This window comes from Chionomys nivalis, chromosome 24, assembly GCF_950005125.1.
Source record: "Chionomys nivalis chromosome 24, mChiNiv1.1, whole genome shotgun sequence".
Lineage (NCBI taxonomy): Eukaryota > Metazoa > Chordata > Mammalia > Rodentia > Cricetidae > Chionomys > Chionomys nivalis.
Genome location: NC_080109.1, coordinates 51,313,820 through 51,335,325, shown reverse-complemented (window position 1 = coordinate 51,335,325; position 21,506 = coordinate 51,313,820). Strand labels below are relative to the sequence as shown.

Here is a 21,506-nt window from a genome sequence, read left to right as displayed (position 1 = left end):
TAGAAGTAATAAAGAAAACACAAACCAAGGGAATTCTAGATATGGAAAATCTGGGTAAACAAACAAGAACTACAGAGACAAGTATAGCTAACAGAATACAAGAGATAGAAGAAAGAATCTCAGGCGCTGAAGATACTATAGAAGAAATAGACGCATTAAATCCAGCAAATTCTTAACACAAAACTTCCAGGAAATATGGGACACCATGAAATGGGCCAAACCTAAGAATAATAGGGGTAGAAGAGGGAGAAGAACTTGATGGTGGAGAAATCGGATGCTTAAATAAAATTCCACACTAGCTCAGAACTGAGAGATAGTTATTTATTTAGGGGAAAAACTTACAAATCAGGATTCTCTGCATGAATGGTGGATGGAGATGGTTTCAAAAACAATCCTAAAGAGCAAACAGGATCCACAGGGGTGGAGAAAAGGGCCAGACTCCATAGTGGCATCCAGGTATATAGTGTAAGAGGTCATGCCCCAGTAGGTGGGTAATTACTAGCTGTAAACCTTCCTGCAGCACCTCCCCGTTGTTTAAATAAGAGAGTTTTAAACCTAAGACAAAATTATATACAACAAGAACAAATATCCTATTCTAACTACCTTAAGTCTAGTATAATAAATAACTTGGCCAACTCATGAGAGGAAAATAGCTACACTTATCTAGTCTTTAACTCCATTGAAGATCCGAGAAGGTAAATAATGTTACCTGAGTAAGTAGGAAGTGCAATCAAATAACTTCCAAAACATGTAACAAATGACAAGGCAACTGGCTACCCAAAGTCACATTTGCAACACTGAAGCAACCAACTTTGGCTATGGCCTAGAATAATTGAAAGTCTATTTTCAAAGGCAAGAAATTTTTCAAAACCATCTTACCCTGTCTTGGCAAGATTTGATAGTCCTGTTTATCCATTTTCGGATACTATGTATTTTGTCAGTGGTTGAGGTATGGGTAGTTCCTTGCCCAAAGGCCAGTTTTGCCAAGAAAACAAGCTCCAAGTGGAGTGTCTTTGGTGCTCAACATTCTCTCAGGAATAGATCAGTGCTGCCAGGAGCAATTGTGTCTCACTTCAACAGAACTCTAAGTTATTTAAATGCCAAGTTTTACAGATCTTTGAAGTGGTTGAGGATTATTTATCTATACAGAATATAATCTCTATGTATTTAAAGAACCTAATTAGTCTAACTATAAGTATGACAAGCATAGATGACTATTGATCTATAATTCTTAATACCTACATAACTTAAAGGTTAAGACAATAAGCGACTGTGCAATAAATGAGGACAATGACCTCCAAAATGTAAACAATGTATAAGTATCTTGATCAGAGGTAGAAATGTACACTGCAATATGGTAAGTATATATCAATATATAAAAAATGTTTTAAACAGAGGTAGAAGCATGCATGCATATAATATTTAATATAATTTAACATTGTATCAATATACAAGAATCTATACCAATGTAATTGTCTATAAATAATAACTCACAAACCAATCTATTATTCCATCTACAGCAAGAACTCCAGCTCAAAGGCACAGAAAACTTTCCCATCCTAAAGAAGGATATCCCTATGAAGGTTCAAAAAGCTTACAGAACACCAAATAGACGGGATTAAAAAAAAATCCCCTTGCCATATAATAATCAAAACACAAACATACAGAATAATGAAAGAATATTAAGAGCTGGAAAGGAAGAAGGTCAAGTAACATATACAGGAATACCTATCAGAATTGCACCTGACTTCTCAATGGAAACCATGAAAGTCAGAAGGTCCTCAATAGATGATCCGCAGACACTAAGAGACCATGGATGCAAGCCAAGACTACTATACCCAGCAAAGCTTTCATTCACCATCAATGAAGAAAACAAGATTTAAACAATATGTATCCACAAACCCAGCTTTATAGAAAGTACTAGAACAAAAACTCCAACCCAAGGAAGTTAACTCTACCCACAAAAACACAGGCATCTGATAAACCCACACACACCAGCATAATTCAAAGAGAAACACACAAACACTATCACCAAAAAATAAATGGAATTAAAAACCACTGCTCATTAATATTGCTTAATACCAATGGACTCAATTCACCAAAAAAAAGGACACAAGCTAAGAGAATGGATACAAAAACAGGATCCAGCCTTCTGCTGTATATAAGAAAAGCACATCAACCTCAAAGAGAGACACTACTTCAGAGTCAAGGGCTGGAAAAACATTTTTTTTCAATAAAATACACCTAAGAAACAAGTAGATGTAGCAATCCTAATATCTAACAAAATTGATTTCAAACTAAAATCAGTCAGAAGAGATGGAGAAGGACACTATATACTCATAACAGGAACATCAAGATGCAACCTCAATCCTGAACATCTATGATTATAATACAAGAGCACGCAATTAAATAAAAGAAACATTATTAAAGCTTAAATTGCATATCAAAACCCACACACTAATAGTAGAAGACTTCAACACTCCACTCTCACCAATGGACAGATCAACCAGACAGAAACTTAACAGAGAAATAAAAGAACTAACAGATGTTATGAATCAAATGGACTTAACAGACATCTATAGAACTTTCCACCTAAACACAAAAGGATATATATATCTTCTTCTCGACATTTCATGGAACCTTCTATAAAAATTGATCGCATACTCGGTAACAAAGCAAACCTCCATAGACAAAAAAAAAAAAAAATGGAACAACTCCCTATGTCTTAATGGATCACATAAATTAAAGTTAGAATTTAACAATACTACTCTCAGAATGCCTACAAACTCATGGAAATTGAACAGTCAACTACTGAACCACCCCTGGGTCAAGGAACAAATAACGAAAGAAATTAAAGACTTCCTTCTTGAATTCAACAAAAATGAAGGGACAACATATCCAAACCTATGAAACACTATGAAAACAGTGCTAAGAGGAAAATTTATAGCACTAAGTTCCCACATTTAAAGAAACACACACACACACACACACACAGAGAGAGAGAGAGAGAGAGAGAGAGAGAGAGAGAGAGAGAGAGAAAGCTCACATTAGTGACTTAACAGCTCTAGAACAAAAAGAAGAAGGAAGAAGACTAACCTAGGAGGAGTAAAAGACAGGAAATACTCAAACTGAGGGCTGAAATCAAAAAATAAAAATAAAGGAAACAATACAAAGAATCAGTGAAACAGCTGGTTCTTTGAGAAAAATCAACAAGATAGACAAACCCTTATCCAAACTAATCAAAAGGCAGAGAGAGAACCTCCAAATTAACAAAATCAGAAATGAAAAGGCGGACATAACAGCAAACACTGAGGAAATTAAGAGAACCATTAGGTCTTACTACAAAAACCTGTACTCCCCAAAATTGAAAATGTAAAAGAAATGGACAACTTTTTTTAGATAGATACCATATACCAAAATTAAATCGAGACTGGGTGAAAAATTTAAATAGACCCATAAACTGCAAGGAAATAGAAGTTGTCATAAAAAACCTCCCAACCAAAAAAATCCCAGGGCCAGATGATTTTAGTGAGAATTGTACCAGAACTTCCAAGAAGAGCTAATACCTATACACCTCAAAGCATTCCACATAATAGAAACAGAAGGGATATTGCCAAACTCATTTTAGGAGACTGCAGTTACCCTACTACCAAAACCACACAAAGACTCAACCAAGAAAGAAAATTGCAGACCAATCTCACTCACGAACATAGATGCAAAAATACTCAATAAAATACTGGCAAGCCAAATCCAAGAATACATCAAAAAAAAAAAAAAAATCATCCACCATGGTCAAGTCAGCTTCATCCCAGAGATGCAGGGCTGGTTCAACATACGAAAATCTATCAGTATAATCCATCACATAAATAAAATGAAAGAAAAAAAAACATACATTAAATGCTCAAAAAGCATGTGACAAAATCCAACAGCCCTTTCATGATAAAGGTCTTAGATCAGGGATACAAGGAACATATTTAAACATAATAAAAATAATATATAGCAAGCCAACAGCCAACATCAAATTAAATGGAGAGAAACTCAAAGCAATTCCACTAAAATCAGGAACAAGACAAGGTTGTCCACTCTCTCCATATCTCTTCAACATGGTTCGTGAAGTTTTAGCAATAAGAATGAGACAAGTAAAGGAGATCAAGGGGATTCAAATAGTAAAGGAAGAAGTCAAACTTTCATTATTTGCAGATGATATGATAGTGTATATAAGTGACCCCAAAAAAAACTATACCAGAGATCTCCTACAGCTGATAAATATGTTCAGTAATGTGGCAGGATACAAGATCAACTCAAAAAAAAAAATTAGTAGCCCTCCTATATATAAATGATAAAGAAGCTAAGAGCGAAATGAGAGAAACATCACCTTTCACAATAGCCACAAATAACATAAAATATCTTGGGGTAACACTAACCAAAGAAGTGAAAGAACTATTTGACAAGAACTTTAAGTCTTTGAAGAAAGAAACTGAAGAAGATACCAGAAAATAGAAAGATCTCCCAAGCTCTTGGATGGGTAGGATCAACATAGTAAAAATGGCAATTCTACCAAAAGCAATCTATAGATTCAATGCAATCCCCATCAAAATCCCAACACAGAAAAATAATCAAGTCATATGGAAAAACAAAAAAAAAACAAAGATAGCCAAAACAATCCTGCACAATAAAAGAACATCCAGAGGAATTTACCATCCCTGACTTCAAGCTCTATTACTGAGCTACAGTAATGAAAACAGCTTTGTATTGGCATTAAAACAGAGAGGTTAGCCTGGAGAGATGGCTCAGAGGTTAATAGCACTGACTGCTCTTCCAAAGGTTCTTGAGTTCTATTCCCAGCAACCACATGGTGGTTCACAACCACCTGTAATGAGATCTGTTGCCCTCTTCTGGCATGCAGGCAAACATGCAGGTAGAACACTATATATAATAAATAAAACAGAGAGGTTGACCAATGGAATCAAATCGAAGACCCGGATATTAATCCACACACTTATGAACACCTGATTTTTGACAAAGAGGCTAAAATTATACAATGGAAAAAGGAAAGCATCTTCAACAAATGTTGCTGGCATAACTGGATGTCAACCTGTAGAAGAATGAAAATAGATCCATATCTATCGCCATGCACAAAACTCAAATCCAAAAGGATTAAAGACCTCAATATAAATCCGACCATACTGAACCTGATAGAAGAGAAAGTGGGCAGTAGTCTTCAATGCATGAGAACAGGAGACTGCTGGGGAACCTTGTTAGCCAACCATCGTTAAGAGGTGGGTCTCAGTTAAGGCATGACTTCACTGGGAGCCAGAGTAAAACAAGTGTACCTCCGTGTGCGTGCTCTCTCTGAGCCTTTTCCAGCAGGACATTGCTGTGCTTGGATTTCTTGTTTTCTGTTTCATGAGTTTTCCCCTTATAATAAATAAAATTTAATTGTTTTATCCTTAGGTAGCCTGGTTATTTCTACAGGAGACCACTTCCTAAATATAACCCCAGTAGCACACACACTAAGAGCAACAATAAATAATATAGATAGAAACTTCAAAATCCTTAGAAGCGCCGGGCAATGGTGGCACACGGCCTTAATCTCAGCTCTATGTGAGTTTGAGACCAGTCTCGTCTATGGAGTCAGTTCCAGAACAGTCAACTCTGCTACACAGAGAAACCCTGTCTCAAAAAATCAAAAAACAAACAAAATCTTTAGCAGCAATACTTACTCTCTAAGACATGCAGCTTTTCTATCTGCTAAAGAAATGCCCAATTTTAAGTAATGAAATACATAATTTACTTAGAGCCCATAAATTCAGGAACTAATAAATATTAAGTTGAGATATTGCTCGATATAAAAATGACATCTACTGTGTACTCCAAATATACATTTTCACACTAGTACCTGGAAGATAGGAATGGATATTCTAAGACTAAAGTTCTGTGAAGAGTTTTGTGGAATCTTTACAAAGACACCACAGCCTTCTCACCGACATTATGTGTATCCTTACATTTAAGCTTTTTCAGGAATGTAAAGATCCTCTCAAGACTTTCTATTTTTTCTTTTTGAACACAATTTTAAAAAAAACTGTAGATCTAGAAACTATGGATCACTTCCATAATTTGGGAGACTGAGGCAATAGAGTAACCTCACACAGTAAAGCCTTGTCTCAACAAAAAACAAACATACCCATTATATATACATCTATATGAACTTCAAAGATCTACTCTGAAATCTAAAATAAAAAGTGAGTTTTATGAGAGTCAGGTAAGTCTCTGTGGGTTTGGGCCAGCCTGGTCTTCTTATCAAGATCCATCCGAGCCAGTCTAAAATAAAAACCAAAAGCTGAATTTAAAAAAAAAAAATATATTATTTTCTGGTTTGTTTCATTTCTATTGTAAAGAACTATGAAAGAGGGGAGTTATAATACTTGTTGTTTTTTATTTTGCTCTAAGAGAACACAGATACATGCTGTAAGTGAATGACAAACTGATAGCAAATGTCTGTTGTGGAATAAATTTTTGTATACTGTGAAGATGTATCATTATGATTGATTTAATAAAAAGCTGAGTGGTCAATAGTTAAACAGGATTTTCAGGCATATAGGGCACTGGGAGCGAGAAGAGAAGAGTTGTCACACAGAGAGGAAGCAGCATGGGCAGCACAGAGTAAAAGTAATAAAGCCAGAAGAAAAATAGTACATTGATAAAAATGGGATACTTTAAGTTGTAAGAGCTAGTTACTAATTAGTCCAAGCTATTGGCAGAGTTTTATTAATTAATAATAAGTCACCATGTCATTTAATAGGGAGCTGGAAGTCCTGATGAAAAAAAAATACATCTACAAATGACTAAGTGAGAAAAATGACTTACAAACTGCTTGCAAATGAACTAATCTAGAAGGATAGACATGAAAAGGAAACAAAACCCTACAAGTAGTTATGAGTTCATTTGTGAAGGAAAATAAAAATTAAGGAAAAAATATGTAAGCAACTAAACCACCACTAAGCCCGAGTCCAGTCAAAAATTCTAGGAAAAGTTTCCAAGCAAAAGATCACACTGTAGCTTGACTTTCAAGAGGATCACCCAATTCTTGACACATATGTTCAACCTTTATTGAATGATTAAACAACAGAATTTAGTGATGAACAATTTCAATTGCAAAAGAACTCACACACTCAGTAAATATCAATAAAATTATTTACAGATGTTTTCTTGAGTGAACATTAAGGTAGAATGACAGTGGGTGGTGTGGACCACTACTGTCTAACAAAGTTCCAGATGAAAGTTGGCAGACCACAATTCTCCATCACCTTTTTACTTTCATTTTTATTGATTTGTACTATGTGTTAAGGAACTTCCTTATGCCTCTTTCTTTGGGAGTTTTGTAAGGGCTTTGAAGGATGAAAAGGGATACAATGGTAGCCTTTTTAACAAAGTCATTCTTTGGAAAACAGCCCCACCACTGTGGAACCATTTAGCATGATGACTGCATAAAGGAACCCCATTGTGCACTCCGAATTACAACAGGAACAGAAAGTTAGATGAAAAGCCTAAAGATGAAAAGCATACAATCCATCTCCAGTGCATGTGGCATTAAGGGCAAGAATTCAGTTAATAAGTATTGGGAAATACAAATGGTATGGCACAAAGGCAAAAGATTAAGAAATCAGATCCTTACCTTTTGGAAGTGTTTGAGGGGAAGAGATCCATACAAGTAAGACTCAAACACAAAGGAACACAACTAGGGAATATCTCAGGGTTCTCGTGGTGCGTCTCACTGCATCATCCAAAATGAGGAATGAAAATTGCTCTTAAATTGTTATGGAGTTTCTGGTCCCTGAGGAAGTCCTTTTCCCAAGGTCAGGCATTTGGATAAGAACCTACAATCCTCCAGGGACTTGAGGAAAGTCCTTGCTTGCTAAAAGCACCATTCTCCTTAGCTCTGGAAGGAAGAACTTGTAGTCCTTCCATCAATGTAATAGGTTGCCTGGTAGAGTTACTAAAACTTTGCAAACAATAGACATTTAGATACTTTCTCAATGATAGACTGGATCGGCTCACAGGCAAAGTCTTTTGCAAGCTTAGACATGAAATTAAAGGTAGCACAGTGGAAATGGTACCTATCTGAACTCCTTTGTGACCAGGATGTGATAGCAAAGGGGTCTGTGTAGTCCCCATACCTTCACTATTCACCACTCACATGAAAGAGGAACCTGTTGGACTGTGGGGACCAATAGAATGGTCACAGCATTTGGCTAACAAATGGTTGACTGATGGCCCACGAACAACTAACTCATGGAATACAAAAAATACAAACTGAATGAAAAGCAGCAGCCTGTAGCCAGGGGAATGAATGGCTTTTTACTGAAAAGGAACCACCTAACCAGCACAATATGCTGAAGTAGTCGCAACACTGCTGAGTATAAGACAAACAGCTAAAGACAGAAAAAGGAAAACGTATAGTTTCTCCAGTTCATAGTGTGTGTTCAATGGTACAGATATAAGGTTGTCAAAATGAAAAAAAAAATCACTAGGTAGCAGATAAATGTCAAGACATTTAGTAGGAAGACATGGGTAGAAATGGCAAAACATAGCAAAGACATCAAAGTTTATGTAACCCACGTAATGGAACACACAGGCAAGACACATAAGCTATCTAAAAATAATAAAATAGGACACAAATTGTCATCATGTTCAATTAAGATTAGACTATTAAAACATCCTAGGGAAAAAATTCACAATAAATTATCAAGGATGACTGTCATGCAATTGGTAAACTTGAAAGTTTACTCCTAAAACTAAAAATAATGAATATGGAAAAACAAATTTAATCAAGACCTATAAGAATAACTATTTAATGGTATGCATACTGAAATATTAAGAAACCTAAGAATGTTAGCAGAATTCCTAAAAAAGAATTCCTAAGATTATATAAAACATTGGAATATACAGGCACACATGTGCTGTTTTAATGATTTGATGAAAGGAACATGGCAGGACTCTAAACAGGCCATTAAAGACTGCACCTTTGTCCAGCACTTAAAACTAGATTCAAACATTAAGTACCAGCTGTAACACGGTCTCCTAAATAATTAAATTATAAGCTACAAATAGATTTCATTGGACCCTTGAATACTCACAGGGGCCTATATGACTGCACCCTAGTAGATGTAAGCATAGGGGTTGGGTTAACTAGATAAAGTCATAGATAAGACCAGTCGGCAACAAAATAAACATTCTGGTGTTGGACAGCCAGATAGGGCTGCCCAAAAATTATTGATTTACATCAAGGGACACATCTAAGTCCAGAGGTGTTTCTATGTTATGGAAATACAGTGGGTCTTCCATTTAACATATAATTTAACTCCAGCTGACAATATACAAAGATGGAAAGGACTGTTTAAAACCAAATTATTGTAACTCAAAGATACCCTTTTAAAAAAAGTTATTAAAATTGCATTCTATGAGTTAAATACTAGACAAAGTTTGAATAGAACTTCTCCCTTATAAGAAGCTACTAAGTCATACTTAGAGACAGAACAACAACCAGAAATTTCCTGACCATGCAGTATAATTCCCCATAAATGTGTTTATAGACATAGGAATACTCAAGTTTAAAGGCATCTGGAACAGGCAACATGATCTTTACTAAAGACAAGAAGGTAAATCTAAACCTAAAAAAATTAGACTATCTACAAAACCTATATTGGATTTGCACTATCATAAAGATAGGAATACTCTTTGTATTACTTTACTCAGTGTTGGTGCTAACTGGGCATTTTACCTTCTGCGCAGACAGAAAGGGAAATAAAACATGGCAAGACAGGGCCATAACAAATTGCACCCTATGCCTCATAAAATCTTTAACAAGAAAATAAAAAAGAATACAAGATGTAACTATACTATGTTGTTGGGCCAAAGTACCAAGGACACTGTTACTGGAACTCCCCTGTTGAATTCTATAAGTTTAAGATTACCCTGTGTGTCAAGATCAGGCTCTGCAACAACATGATTGCATGCTTCACCATCACCAATACTACTGAGATGGTCAAAGTTGGAGTCATCATTGCTTTGGTCCACAGGATTATACAGTGAGAATGAAACTGACAAAAATCACTTAGGCTAACCCATGCGGATAACATTCCAGTGCAGGAAATCAAATTTGCAGAGATTTAGGGATACCTGCCTTTTGAATAGTCACTGTCATTTTTGTAAAACCCCTGTGAAGCCATGGAGCTCCCTTTTCCATAGTGCGACTTGTCCCTCCCGCAAGAAACCCCAGCAGTGTGTAAGATCAAGTTTTAGGCGTAACTCCCTCATGCATGGTTAAACTGGACTTTTCATTTGGGTGTATAATCTTGATATATAGAATATATACTGGGTACCTTGTATTCCTGAAAAGGCCCCAGAGAAAGATATTCTTCTCACTTGGGCAAGAGCAGGAACAAAGCACCACTTGGCTAAAAAGTTAAAAATGCCAGGCTCTGGATTTTACACTACCACAATTCCCCCCTTTGATCTAGCCACCTTAGATGTTATCTCGAAGTCTGAGCAGTTCCCCTTAATCAGCTAACATTTGACAAAATGCTAATGCAGAACAAAATCTGCCCATTTTCCTTCTGTAGATTATGCAGGTTGACATGGCTACTATGAGGTTCTGTTCCCAGCCACCTAGGAAGAGAGTTCACAGGATGGTCATGTTTTCTGTGTTTGTTTTCATTTTTTTTTTCATTTATCAGTTACAAACTTCTAGCTTTCACTAACCACACAGAGGTGGTTAAAAGACAAACTCCCTCTCCCCCTCTTAGAAATCACAGCCCCTTTCTCTATTTCCCCTTTTCAGATGTGCCTGGGTGCTTCACAATCATGGGACCTTTGAGACAAAAGTAAGATAACAGGCACCCACTTTATCAGCCTTATCTCTCTTCTTGGTCCTGAAAAATGTGTGCCTGGTATCCTTGCTACTTCTAGAGAATTTTTAATTGTGTCTGTGTGGGTATATAAACTAGAAACCTTGTGAAATAGGGAGACATAATTGAAAGAACAAAGACACATGAGAGGAAGATGTGAATGAGCTGATTCAGTCACCCGCAGACCCCTTTAGTGTTGTGGAATTGCCCTTTGTATGCTGTGAATATGTTTTTATTACCATTGGTTAATAAAGAAGCTGCTTTGGGTCTATGGCAGCACAGAATATAGCAAGGCAAAAATTATAAGCAGAGATAGAGGAGAGAAAAAAACAGTCAGAGCCTGCCTGCCAGAATCTTAGCGGCAAACCACAAACCTTGTGTTAAAATATAAAACAATACAAATGGATTAATTTAAAATGTAAGATTAGTTAATAAGATCCCAAGCTAATAGGCCAAACAGTGCTTTAATTAATATAATTTTTGTATGATTATTTTGGGTCTGAGCGACCAGGAACTAGCAAACAGCCTCCTACTACACTTTAGCCTGTCCTACTTGCTGTAAAATGTCCTGTCTGAACCCTTGGGGGCACTGAGGCTGAAACTCAGAGGTTCCCGATAATTCAAACCCTTCATCAACAACCATATCTATAGCAATAGGAACAATGAATGAAACAACCATCATAACAAATAAATCAAGAGTAAAGTATGATATTGGTGACTTACCCTTGCACCTTGGATTGATTCCTACCAGAATACTAGAACCCATGAACACTTAATCCCAAACCTTACTTACATACATGAGGAATGTATTCTATGTGCAGTATGTTCATTGTGAAGTTACTAGAAATACTGTCTGATATAGCTATTGTGATGAATGAGAAAGGCTAATGCTCATATTTGTACCAAGTTTGATAGCCATAGTCACCAATGACCAAGAAGACACTAAAAATACCAATTTTAACAAAAGAAACCCATTGAAATGCCATTTAACACCAATTTGGAGAAATATCACAGAAGCACCAGCCCTCTACAATTTCAACTTAGGAGAAATGTCTCTTAAATCATCCTTTTACCTTATGAAGAACAAGGGAAGAATAGATTTGAGATGTCAGACATAAAAATAGCACCAAACACAAAATTCCTCTTAGCATTTTTGGCCTCAAACATATGGCAGACCAACTCTGTGACTGGCACCCAGGACAATAAAACTACAGAGATTGTAAACAAAAATGTATACAATTATTCTGATTGGAAGCAGAATGAGGAGCCAGATTAATTGACTGGGATGACATCAACATCTGCCACACACACACACACACACACACACAAAACAAAACAAAACAAAAAAACCCACAAGATTACCAGAACTGTACCTCAGTAATAGGAGAAAATGATGGAAGCATTTTCTCTCTTCAAATACAGTTCCACTGCCATATAGATCCAAATGTACAAATTTACTTTTTGGACTATACCCAAAATGGAATAAGCCAAACATGACTGTAGTGTTTGTGGCCAAACTCCCCAACCTACCGTACTATAGTAAGATGGACATATGGATAGGGAAGGCTGAAACTAATTCATTTCTACCTATATGACGGGATGGAAATTACAGCATTGGGGACACAACATTACAGATTTCCATTGAGTTTTGGCACACTGCCAAAACCCTTCACATCTTTATGGTTTTGAAGCCTCACCACTTGATAAGAATCCATGCAGACACACAGACACATTGTGCCTGCATAGTGTTCTACAGAACTCAGATTATACCTTACCACAGACAGCCAAAGTTTGTACTGACGTGGCCTATATACTGTTACAATTTTTAATGCAAAAGGCCTCAACTCTCACATAGAGATCTATACGAGAATCTCTGGGATTGGTATTAACCAATGCAAACAAGACTGATGCACTGACTAATGTCAACTCTTGCATACTGGTTGACCACTAAATGCAATCACCCAATTCAGACTGGACTTGTAAGGGCACATGTGTACAAATCTCCTGTAGTCCTTTAAGGATTCCTACTTCAACTGGACCACCACTATATAAGGTTTAATACACCAACAACAAAATAACAATATAGGTGGTGGAAAAGATAATGAAATAGCCTAATTGACCTCAGTCTTTATCATACACCATTCTCAGAAGATTTACAACTTGACAACAACATTTACTGTCACATCTTTAAGAAAAATTACAAAACCAAAGGAACAATGGATTCCACTAATTATCAATGATACACTGGAACCCACCTTTATAACCAAAAAACAAAAATTTGGTTGCAAAAACACATAATTTTTGTGGCTTTTATACCCTGAATGCACTACATAACAACGAAACAAGACTTATCAATACCTCCGGATATCCACACCAGGAACATCACATACTTTTTCCTCCCCAAATATGGAACATTAGTTCCCAGACTGTTGAAATTCCAGCCTGGACTTTTTTCAGCTACCAAATTAATTACATCAACCCAAGAATGGACATGATACAATGTACAACTAGAGGATTCCCCAGATCCTATGATTCCTCTGTGTCAAGTACCACCTAAAAATGTCAGACTACAGAAACATACGTTGGCGGAAAACAGCAGGTATGGATCTTTCCAAACTGGAACCCTGGAAGCATAAATAACCTGGACTTCCCAATTATTTCTACATGATTCTCCAACTATCACAGCTCAAGGAATGGGGAATTAGACACTTTGTGACCCATAAGGCCATATTCAATATATCACACGCAAGAACTCTGCACAAAGGACCCCAATTTGGTGAAGGCTATGTCTTCCCCATAACGTGGAAATTCTGTGAAATCAAAGAAAGCAGCCAAACACCATGCATTATTGAAAAAGGGGTGTGGGATGAGAACAATAAATTCTTCACAGCCCACTACAAGGTGGCACTTTTCAACATCCCTCCTTCCCCACCAATGGTTACTGGGGAGTCCATGGTAATGCCTGACCTTAGTCTACCTAAAACACATAATTATACCTAGGATTCCAAAGATCTCATTTACCTTCAAGCTCAAATCATGGCTCCCACCTGAAGCACTCTACTCTGAGCCTGAATTCAGTAGAATACCAGTCTTCCCTACTCCTCAGGAAATAGATTTGCTTCCAGAAAGCCCTTATAAATCAATAGTTGCTGCAGCTATGTTGGCTGGCTCCTTAACTGAAGATGGCATAGTTTCTTCGGTTCTTTTTTAAGCAAGATACAGCAGATATCAGAAATCTTACTGAACAACGATATTGGCTATTAATGTTTTGTTTGATGGACTAGGTACTATTCATAAACTTACTGGACTTCATCTGGAAATTTATGTATTAAAGCAACTATTGGCAGATATTAATGAATATACAGCAGGAAAGTTGAAGAAATTATCGGTTGACAACCAGATCTCTCAAAATTATCTGCTACAACTTATTCAGAGAAATAAAGAGAAGAATGTATCTAATCAAGACTCACTTTGCAATGAGTACACTGACATATCTCAGCCCTTTTCTATGGGAAAATGTCCATATAAAAGTCTCTACTGAACCCAAGGAAAACCTCTTGGTGTGGGCATGGATTCTACAAAAAAGAAAAAAAAAATACTATAGCCTATATCCATAGTCAGCAACCTTACAAATGTTCTTTCTACCCCTTGCAATAGTGGAGAGGGTTCCTGAATTGGCCGTCTCCTACAATCAGATTGGTGACTGCCCTAATTTTCTTAAGAGGGCCTTCATCCAGTAAGTGATGGAAACAGAAGTAGAGATTTACAGCTGAGCTGCAAGAATTTTGTTGAAGAGAGGAAGGACTTTTTTTAAAATGCTCTTTATTTGTTGTGACTGGTAGGATATTTAAATTTTACTATACTTGCTTCTCCACATAGATATTATTCCACTGGGGAAAAAAAAAAGGAGAGTTCTTGGCTTTTTGCATGTATAATATTAGCCCTTTTGCATATAAATTCCTTATGATTCTTTTGGGCTTGTTTAATAAATTTGACCTTATGAGGAACTATAACAATGAGCTCCATAGACTACTACCATACCAGAAGGAACAAATCAGCCAAGCACGATTCTGGCAGATATATCTGTGCAAACCATGATTAAAGAAACTTCTTCAGGAAAGGTTGCATTCAAAATTTTTGGTTCTGCCCCACAATGTCAATGACATTTTGACAAAAGAGAACATCTATACATTAGTCACAAACCAGAGATGGATGCCGCTGGAGACTCAACAGACTTCCTGATGCTTTATATTCATCATTTTCTTTTTCATATTAACATACAAAGATCTAAGATACAATATTGGAAGCTCATTATGAAGCTTACTGAAATCTTAGTTGCTCTTTTAACTAATAAAAGAACAATACCTCTCCCATGACCATGAACCACTTGCACCTACTTGACACCAGGCAAGTAAGGAAGATAATCTACTGTGATTAGCTTAGCTCAAGTTCCTACAGTTTCAATACTGCTATGTCCCCCATTACAACACGTTTGTCTGAAAGTGATTGCATTTCCTTTTAGTTCTGAATGTGCTTTCAACTTGGTACATACCAAACCTAGAGAAAATAAAAAAAAAAAAAATAGGAAAATATCTATATGCCAGACAGATCAAAACAATATCCTGTGATCTATATTGTTTTGACCATTTTACTTACTAGTTATATGTTTTAGTGCCTAAAATTTATTCGCCTGCATTTATTTTCCTATTAGTAGTTGGAATATTTACTGTATGTATCAAGGACTAGCAGAAAATGTAATGAGCATAGTTTAAAAAAAAAAGCATTTTCACAATGCAAAAACAACTTAATCATGAACACCACCACATCCAAGGCTGTACCTGATAACCAGAACCCAGAATCTCACTCACTCAAGATGATCAGACACAGTCCTACAACCACAGGTCAACCACAGAACAGTATATAAGCAGATACCAAGAGCAATGCTGGGCTCTGAACATCTGAAGAGATTTCACCTTGATGAGCCCTGCAACTAGAGCATCTCTCCCAGAATGCTGACTTTTGAACTAGAGACTTCTGTTAGAGACTGGACCTGAACATCAACTAAGATAAACAAGTGAGCAGCCTTGGGGAAATAGACGTAGGACCATATTTAGGGATTTGGAAGATGAACCTTGTGTGGTGACCATCAGCATAATAAAATATAACTTTTGGAACGCTAACTATGCATATCAACCTTCTTGCTCATTAAAATTAGGATCACTTAGAAACCATACTGTTTCCTATGACTGATGAGGGGTTTTACTCTGCCACACAGTATGGAAAGGAAACCTTTTTCAAATGAAATGCAAGATAACATATTTTTAAAGAATCCCAATGATTTGCATTACACACCTACAGCAACTTGCTTTGCTCTAAATGTTTTCAAAGAAAAAGAATTTGGAAGTAAACGTATCCACAGTTTTATGTTCACACTTGTGTTCAAGAGAATGACTTCCATGTACGTATAGGTGACACACAAGAAAATAGGAGTTGGTTACCCTGGACCCGGATTACTAGGAGATGGTTATGAGGCTCCAATGTGGGTGTTGGGACAAGAACTCAGATATAATACTGTTTATCCAATAAACCAAAAGTCTTTCACGGATTAACAACAACAAGCACAAAACCTAAAATATATAAATGATCCTTGGTAACATGATGCATCAATATTGGAGTGTTGTATATAATAATTTGCACCATAATACAATCCAAAGACCATGGCCAATAATTTATAACAGGAAAGCTGACCAAAAACGACACGCAAAGTAGAAACACTCAGAATGCCCAATGGGATTATGAAACGATAGTAAACACACTGACACACTATGACTTCTATATTTACCACAAAACTACAATAATCAAAAATAAAATGGATGGAGAATAAAAGCCCAAAAATGCAGGAAAATATAATCAGCTTTTAACCAAAAGACCAGAGGAAATTCAGCCAAGAAAAGTGTGATCCTGACCAATGTTACGAGCTACCTATGATTCTATGTATATAGAAAATCAAACACTGACTTCACAACACCCACAAATTAACTCAAAGTGACCGTTAAAATGTTATGTTTCTGACCATCTTGCTACTGATACTTATTCCAGATAGGCTCTAGAGTTCTCCAAAAAGGGAGATGATCTCAGCCAGATCTTGTTCTGTAGCCCTTCATGCTTACTTGTGGTTTAAGGCAAACCAAATTCCAATGATACCCACACAGAAAACACTTTAGAAGAATAATTTAATGTCTGCTTCCTACCCCATGGATTATTCACAAGATGTGGCATCTGCCCCATCCACCTACCCAACAGCATGCAGAAGAACATCCTTTTGTATCCTGGAACTGAACTTCACTGAATCATACCATGGTGGCTAACAGTAGCAGAAACTTAAAGCATTCCATTGCTGAAGGATGATCCCCATCACTCACTCCCTTTCTAGCAGTTTCCAAACTGCCTGAAACATTTGTAAGACAAACATGAAAGTAAAATGCAATGTTCAGCACTTCTAGAAACAGACCTTCTGCTGTCCATTTTTTCTTCTCAGATTCCCATTGTGACAAAAACAATGCCTGTGTGTGCACACTGGGCAGTGATATCGAAAGCATCATAGCCCCCCATTCAAAGGTGGCAGAGCCTTCTCTTCCCCAGGGAATCCACACTCAGAGGCCAAGGGATCAGAGGCCAAGGGCCACTGCCCAAGTCACCAAAGGGATCAACAGAAACAGCCTGGCACATGGTCCATCCCAGTCCCAGCAGCTCAGACTCTGCAGCTCAGCCAACCTGGTCTTCCTAAGCTGGGGACCATGTTAACCATGGCATGACTGTGGTCTTTCTTATAGTTCCCTACAGCAGAAACAGAGGAGAATCCAGGAAAGATCCTGTAAGCTACCTCCCACTGGACTTCTTATGGCAAAGCCTTCCCAAAGTTCCTCACTGGTTAGGACCTCCTGGATGGACCTCAGAACATTAGCAGTGATGCTACTGTGTGAACAGAGATCAAATGACTTAGATAACAAAAGCCCTCCCAGCTCTGTCCTTCCACAATAGGTCCTAATCTGGGAAATTTGTAGTTTAGTAGAATCTTCCATCCTCCCAGAGCTTTTCCTGTTCCTCCTCCTGGTACAGCATGAAAGCTTTTGCCCTCCTTTCTCCCCTCTCTGTGCTGTGACTACACCTGTTTACAGATGGTCAGGGGACTCAATTCTTACACAGGTCTTCATTTGTAAACTCACAATGAAATCTACAGAAGTTGGAGGCTCCTCATTTACTGGCCTATTTTTCCTTCTCACTGACCAGTCAAGGAACAGCATGGAAAGAGTTGCAGGACTGTCTTTCCAGCACTGTGCCGCAGAGGCAGGATTAGGTGTTCAAATCAATTCTCAATTATATAGTGTGAGGCAAGCCTGAGCTACAGGAGACATTGATCTAAACCAGTGATTCTCAAGCTTCCTAATGTCACACAGTAATACCATTCCTTATGAGGTGGTGACCCTCTACTAGAAAATTATTTTCACTGCTACTTCATAACTAAAATTTTGCTGCTGTTATAAATGATACTAAAAATATCTGTGTATTCCGATGGTCTTTGGCCACTCTTCTAATAGGGTCATATATTCCCTGTAAAGAGAGCCTCAACCCCTCAGGTTGAGAACCACTGCTCTGTAAACTGATATAAATAAATAAATCAAAAAATAGCAACTAAGAAAAAAAATAGAACGAAATTCTTAATGGCTGGGAAACACTGGAAAATAGAAACATATAGAAATTGGCGCTGTAATACATTTAAAGAAAGTGAAGATTAAAAAAGATACACATAATTGACTTTTGAAAATGAATAACTGACTTTTTAAAATGATAGAACTAATTGGAAGAGCACTTAGTTATACTGACTTTGCAACAGAGTTGGTGCTTTGCTGCTAGGGAGAATACCGTTAATAAGACATTGTATGACTTTGTCCCATGTAAAGTGTTAATTGCTGGGTGCTATAAGCTGAAACATGGAGATAAAGCCAATGACCTGCGGCTCAAATCTCTGAGCTGACTTCACTGTATCAACCATGATTGCCCATATCTGCACAGGAGAGATCCCTAAATGCACACTGAATAATCAGTACTTCAAATTACCCTGCCTAAATTGTACACCCACCAGTTCAGTCTATCTTCATTCACATGGAAGGAATAAAACAAGGAGTTAAATTACACAGAGAGCCAGTCACACTGCCCCAGCAGGTCCATTCTTATGATAAAGACAACTGCATCTCACTACCTTAAACTTCCTGCCATGACCTAGCTTTTGCCTAGGCTGTTTGTTCCTACAATGTACACAGTACACCGTTCCTCTTCTTCTGGTCTGAAGGGAGATGCCTTGCTCCACACACAAATCCTTTTCCCCTTTTCCTGTTACTGCAATGGACAGCTCAGTATGTGATTCAAACCAATCACTTAAGAACTCTGGAGCTACAGACCTGTAATCCAAGAATTGATGGTGGTTAGTTTGGAGCATAACAAAGGGGAATGCCCAGTGGTGATACAGAAAGGGTTCAAGTCCACCTCAATCTACATAGGAAACCCTGACTCAAAACCACTTTTCAAAAAGACCAGATATGCAGAGAGACTTAATACACCCTTTATGGCACACCAGCATGTAATAATAATGTTTGTGACCCTGTAATTGCCCCTTCAGCAGCATGCTAAAGGCCTGTTCTTTGACAGGGGAGCAGGGAATAGGGAGACCCTTTTAGCTGGCTGTAAATCAAGGGTTGTCTCCTTGTTATGGGAATGGTGTTTAATGGCTGGTTATTCCTGGGGAACAAATATTTACAACTTATCATACTAATCTCTAACAGCCATGGTTAGCATACTATTTATCTTTGCCATATCTGGAAGACAGTCCTCCCTTAGCTTAATTCTACTTTGTGCCTTACTGTCTCCTAAGAATGGGTAGTTACCATCCTTATACCATCAATTCTATTACCATCCATTCTGCTCTTCTACACCACAGTTTAGCAGTGGAGTGCTGCTCTCCACAGGGGATACTGGTTACCAGTTCCATAAAATTAACTATGAATATTCATTAGGATAGATCCGAAACCTAAATGTTAAATTTTACAAGTGCAGAGCTTCTAGAAGATACCAGACAGACCAGTGTTAAGATACAGCACAAGAGGGACTTTGGCAGGTCCAAAGAGTCCCAAGGTGGGTGAGAGACAAGCCATGCATATCTCGCACACATGAAGAGTTTTATTGGGAGAAGGTGGGAAGGGAGCAAAGGGAGAGAGAAGGGGAGTGCAGAGCTGCCTCATGGGAAGACAGGGAAAGAGAGACAGAGAGACAGAGAGAGACACAGAGAGAGAGAGAGAGAGAGAGAGAGAGAGAGAGAGAGAGAGAGAGAGAAACAGAGAGAGAGAGAGAGAGAGAGAGAGAGAGAGAGAGAGAGAGAGAGAGAGAGAGAGAGAAACAGAGAGACAGTCAGAGTGAGTGACAGGGAGGGTGACAGAGAAACATGGCTCAAACACCACCTATCTCTTCAGAGAAATAGCAGAAAGGGAGTTGGAGTTGGCGGAGCTTATCTCTTAAAGGGGCTTTTGGTGCCTGCCTACAGACCACACAGTGACCTAACAGTATGGACTCTGGGTTAGCCAGTGTCCTGCCTGAGTGCACCCAGCCAGGGGACAGGGGACAAGCCAGCATAATGCCTGAATCCTAATAATCAGGGCTTTCTGAGATTGACAAATTTGCCTTGCATAGTAACAATACAAGCACTACAGGTGCTAGCATTTCACAGTGACAGCAATACAACGATATTTCTATGTCTTACTCCCGGTTAGCTGCACAGACACAACCCACAGAGTCAAGTGCCGCCCAAGCCCAGGAAGTTGCAAGGACCACATAGGACACGTAGGGCCGGGAAGGAATATGCGGGACACGCAGGGCAAGAAAGGTACATGTGGGACAAGCGGGACCAGGCAGGACCACGCTGGACCCTGTGGAACTCTGCGTCTGGCCGCTAGCTCCCACCTAGTCCCAGGAAGGACCCACCACCCGGCTCCTGCTGCTCAGCAGGCCGCTCCTCCCCATCTGGGAACAGAAGCCCCTCACTCACCATGGTCGGCCACTCCTTCCCGTCTGGGCACAGAAGCCCCTTGCTCACCATGGCGCGGATGCCGAGTGCTCTACCCACAATGGATCCCACAGAGCAGCACAGGGCACAACTTCCGACTTCCTGAGCAGGGAAGCTGAGCCAGAAAGCTAGGTCCCGGAAGAAGAACCCGCCCATCTGACTGGCTCAAGGCCCTGATTGGCTAGTGAGGTTTGAGTGACAAGACCTGGTGAGGTGAAGGGACACAGCACAGTCCTGACTTAAACCTGCAGAACAGAACTATCCAGTTTGGCTAGAGATTTGCAGAAAATTCCTCGGCAAGTGTCTTGTTAATATAAACCAATGGGTTCATTTTGAGAGAAGGAAGCAGGCAATTCAGATAACACTGCATAAAAGAAACAAAGGATATCTCTACAACATTATAGACAAAGTCCACAGTGGCCAGGGGCTTGATAACCACAGTCCCAAGTGTGGAAAGAGATGGTTCTCAGGATATGAAACAACCC

At 38.3% G+C, this 21,506-nt stretch overlaps 1 protein-coding gene across 3 annotated transcripts in view; it reads right to left on the bottom strand.

The window, feature by feature from the left end:
• The window catches only part of LOC130866084 (zinc finger protein 120-like), a 49,761-nt gene extending 28,634 nt beyond the window's left edge, over positions 1 to 21,127 (bottom strand). For 2 of the 3 annotated variants that reach the window (XM_057757340.1, XM_057757342.1), the window contains exon 1: positions 21,004 to 21,097. In XM_057757340.1, the coding sequence (XP_057613323.1) occupies positions 21,004 to 21,054 (51 nt within the window). In that variant the 5' untranslated portion in view covers positions 21,055 to 21,097. Of the gene's footprint in view, positions 1 to 21,003 lie in introns of all 3 variants that reach the window. The other variant, XM_057757339.1, reaches the window with a different exon arrangement.
• Positions 21,128 to 21,506: the final 379 nt, after the last annotated feature.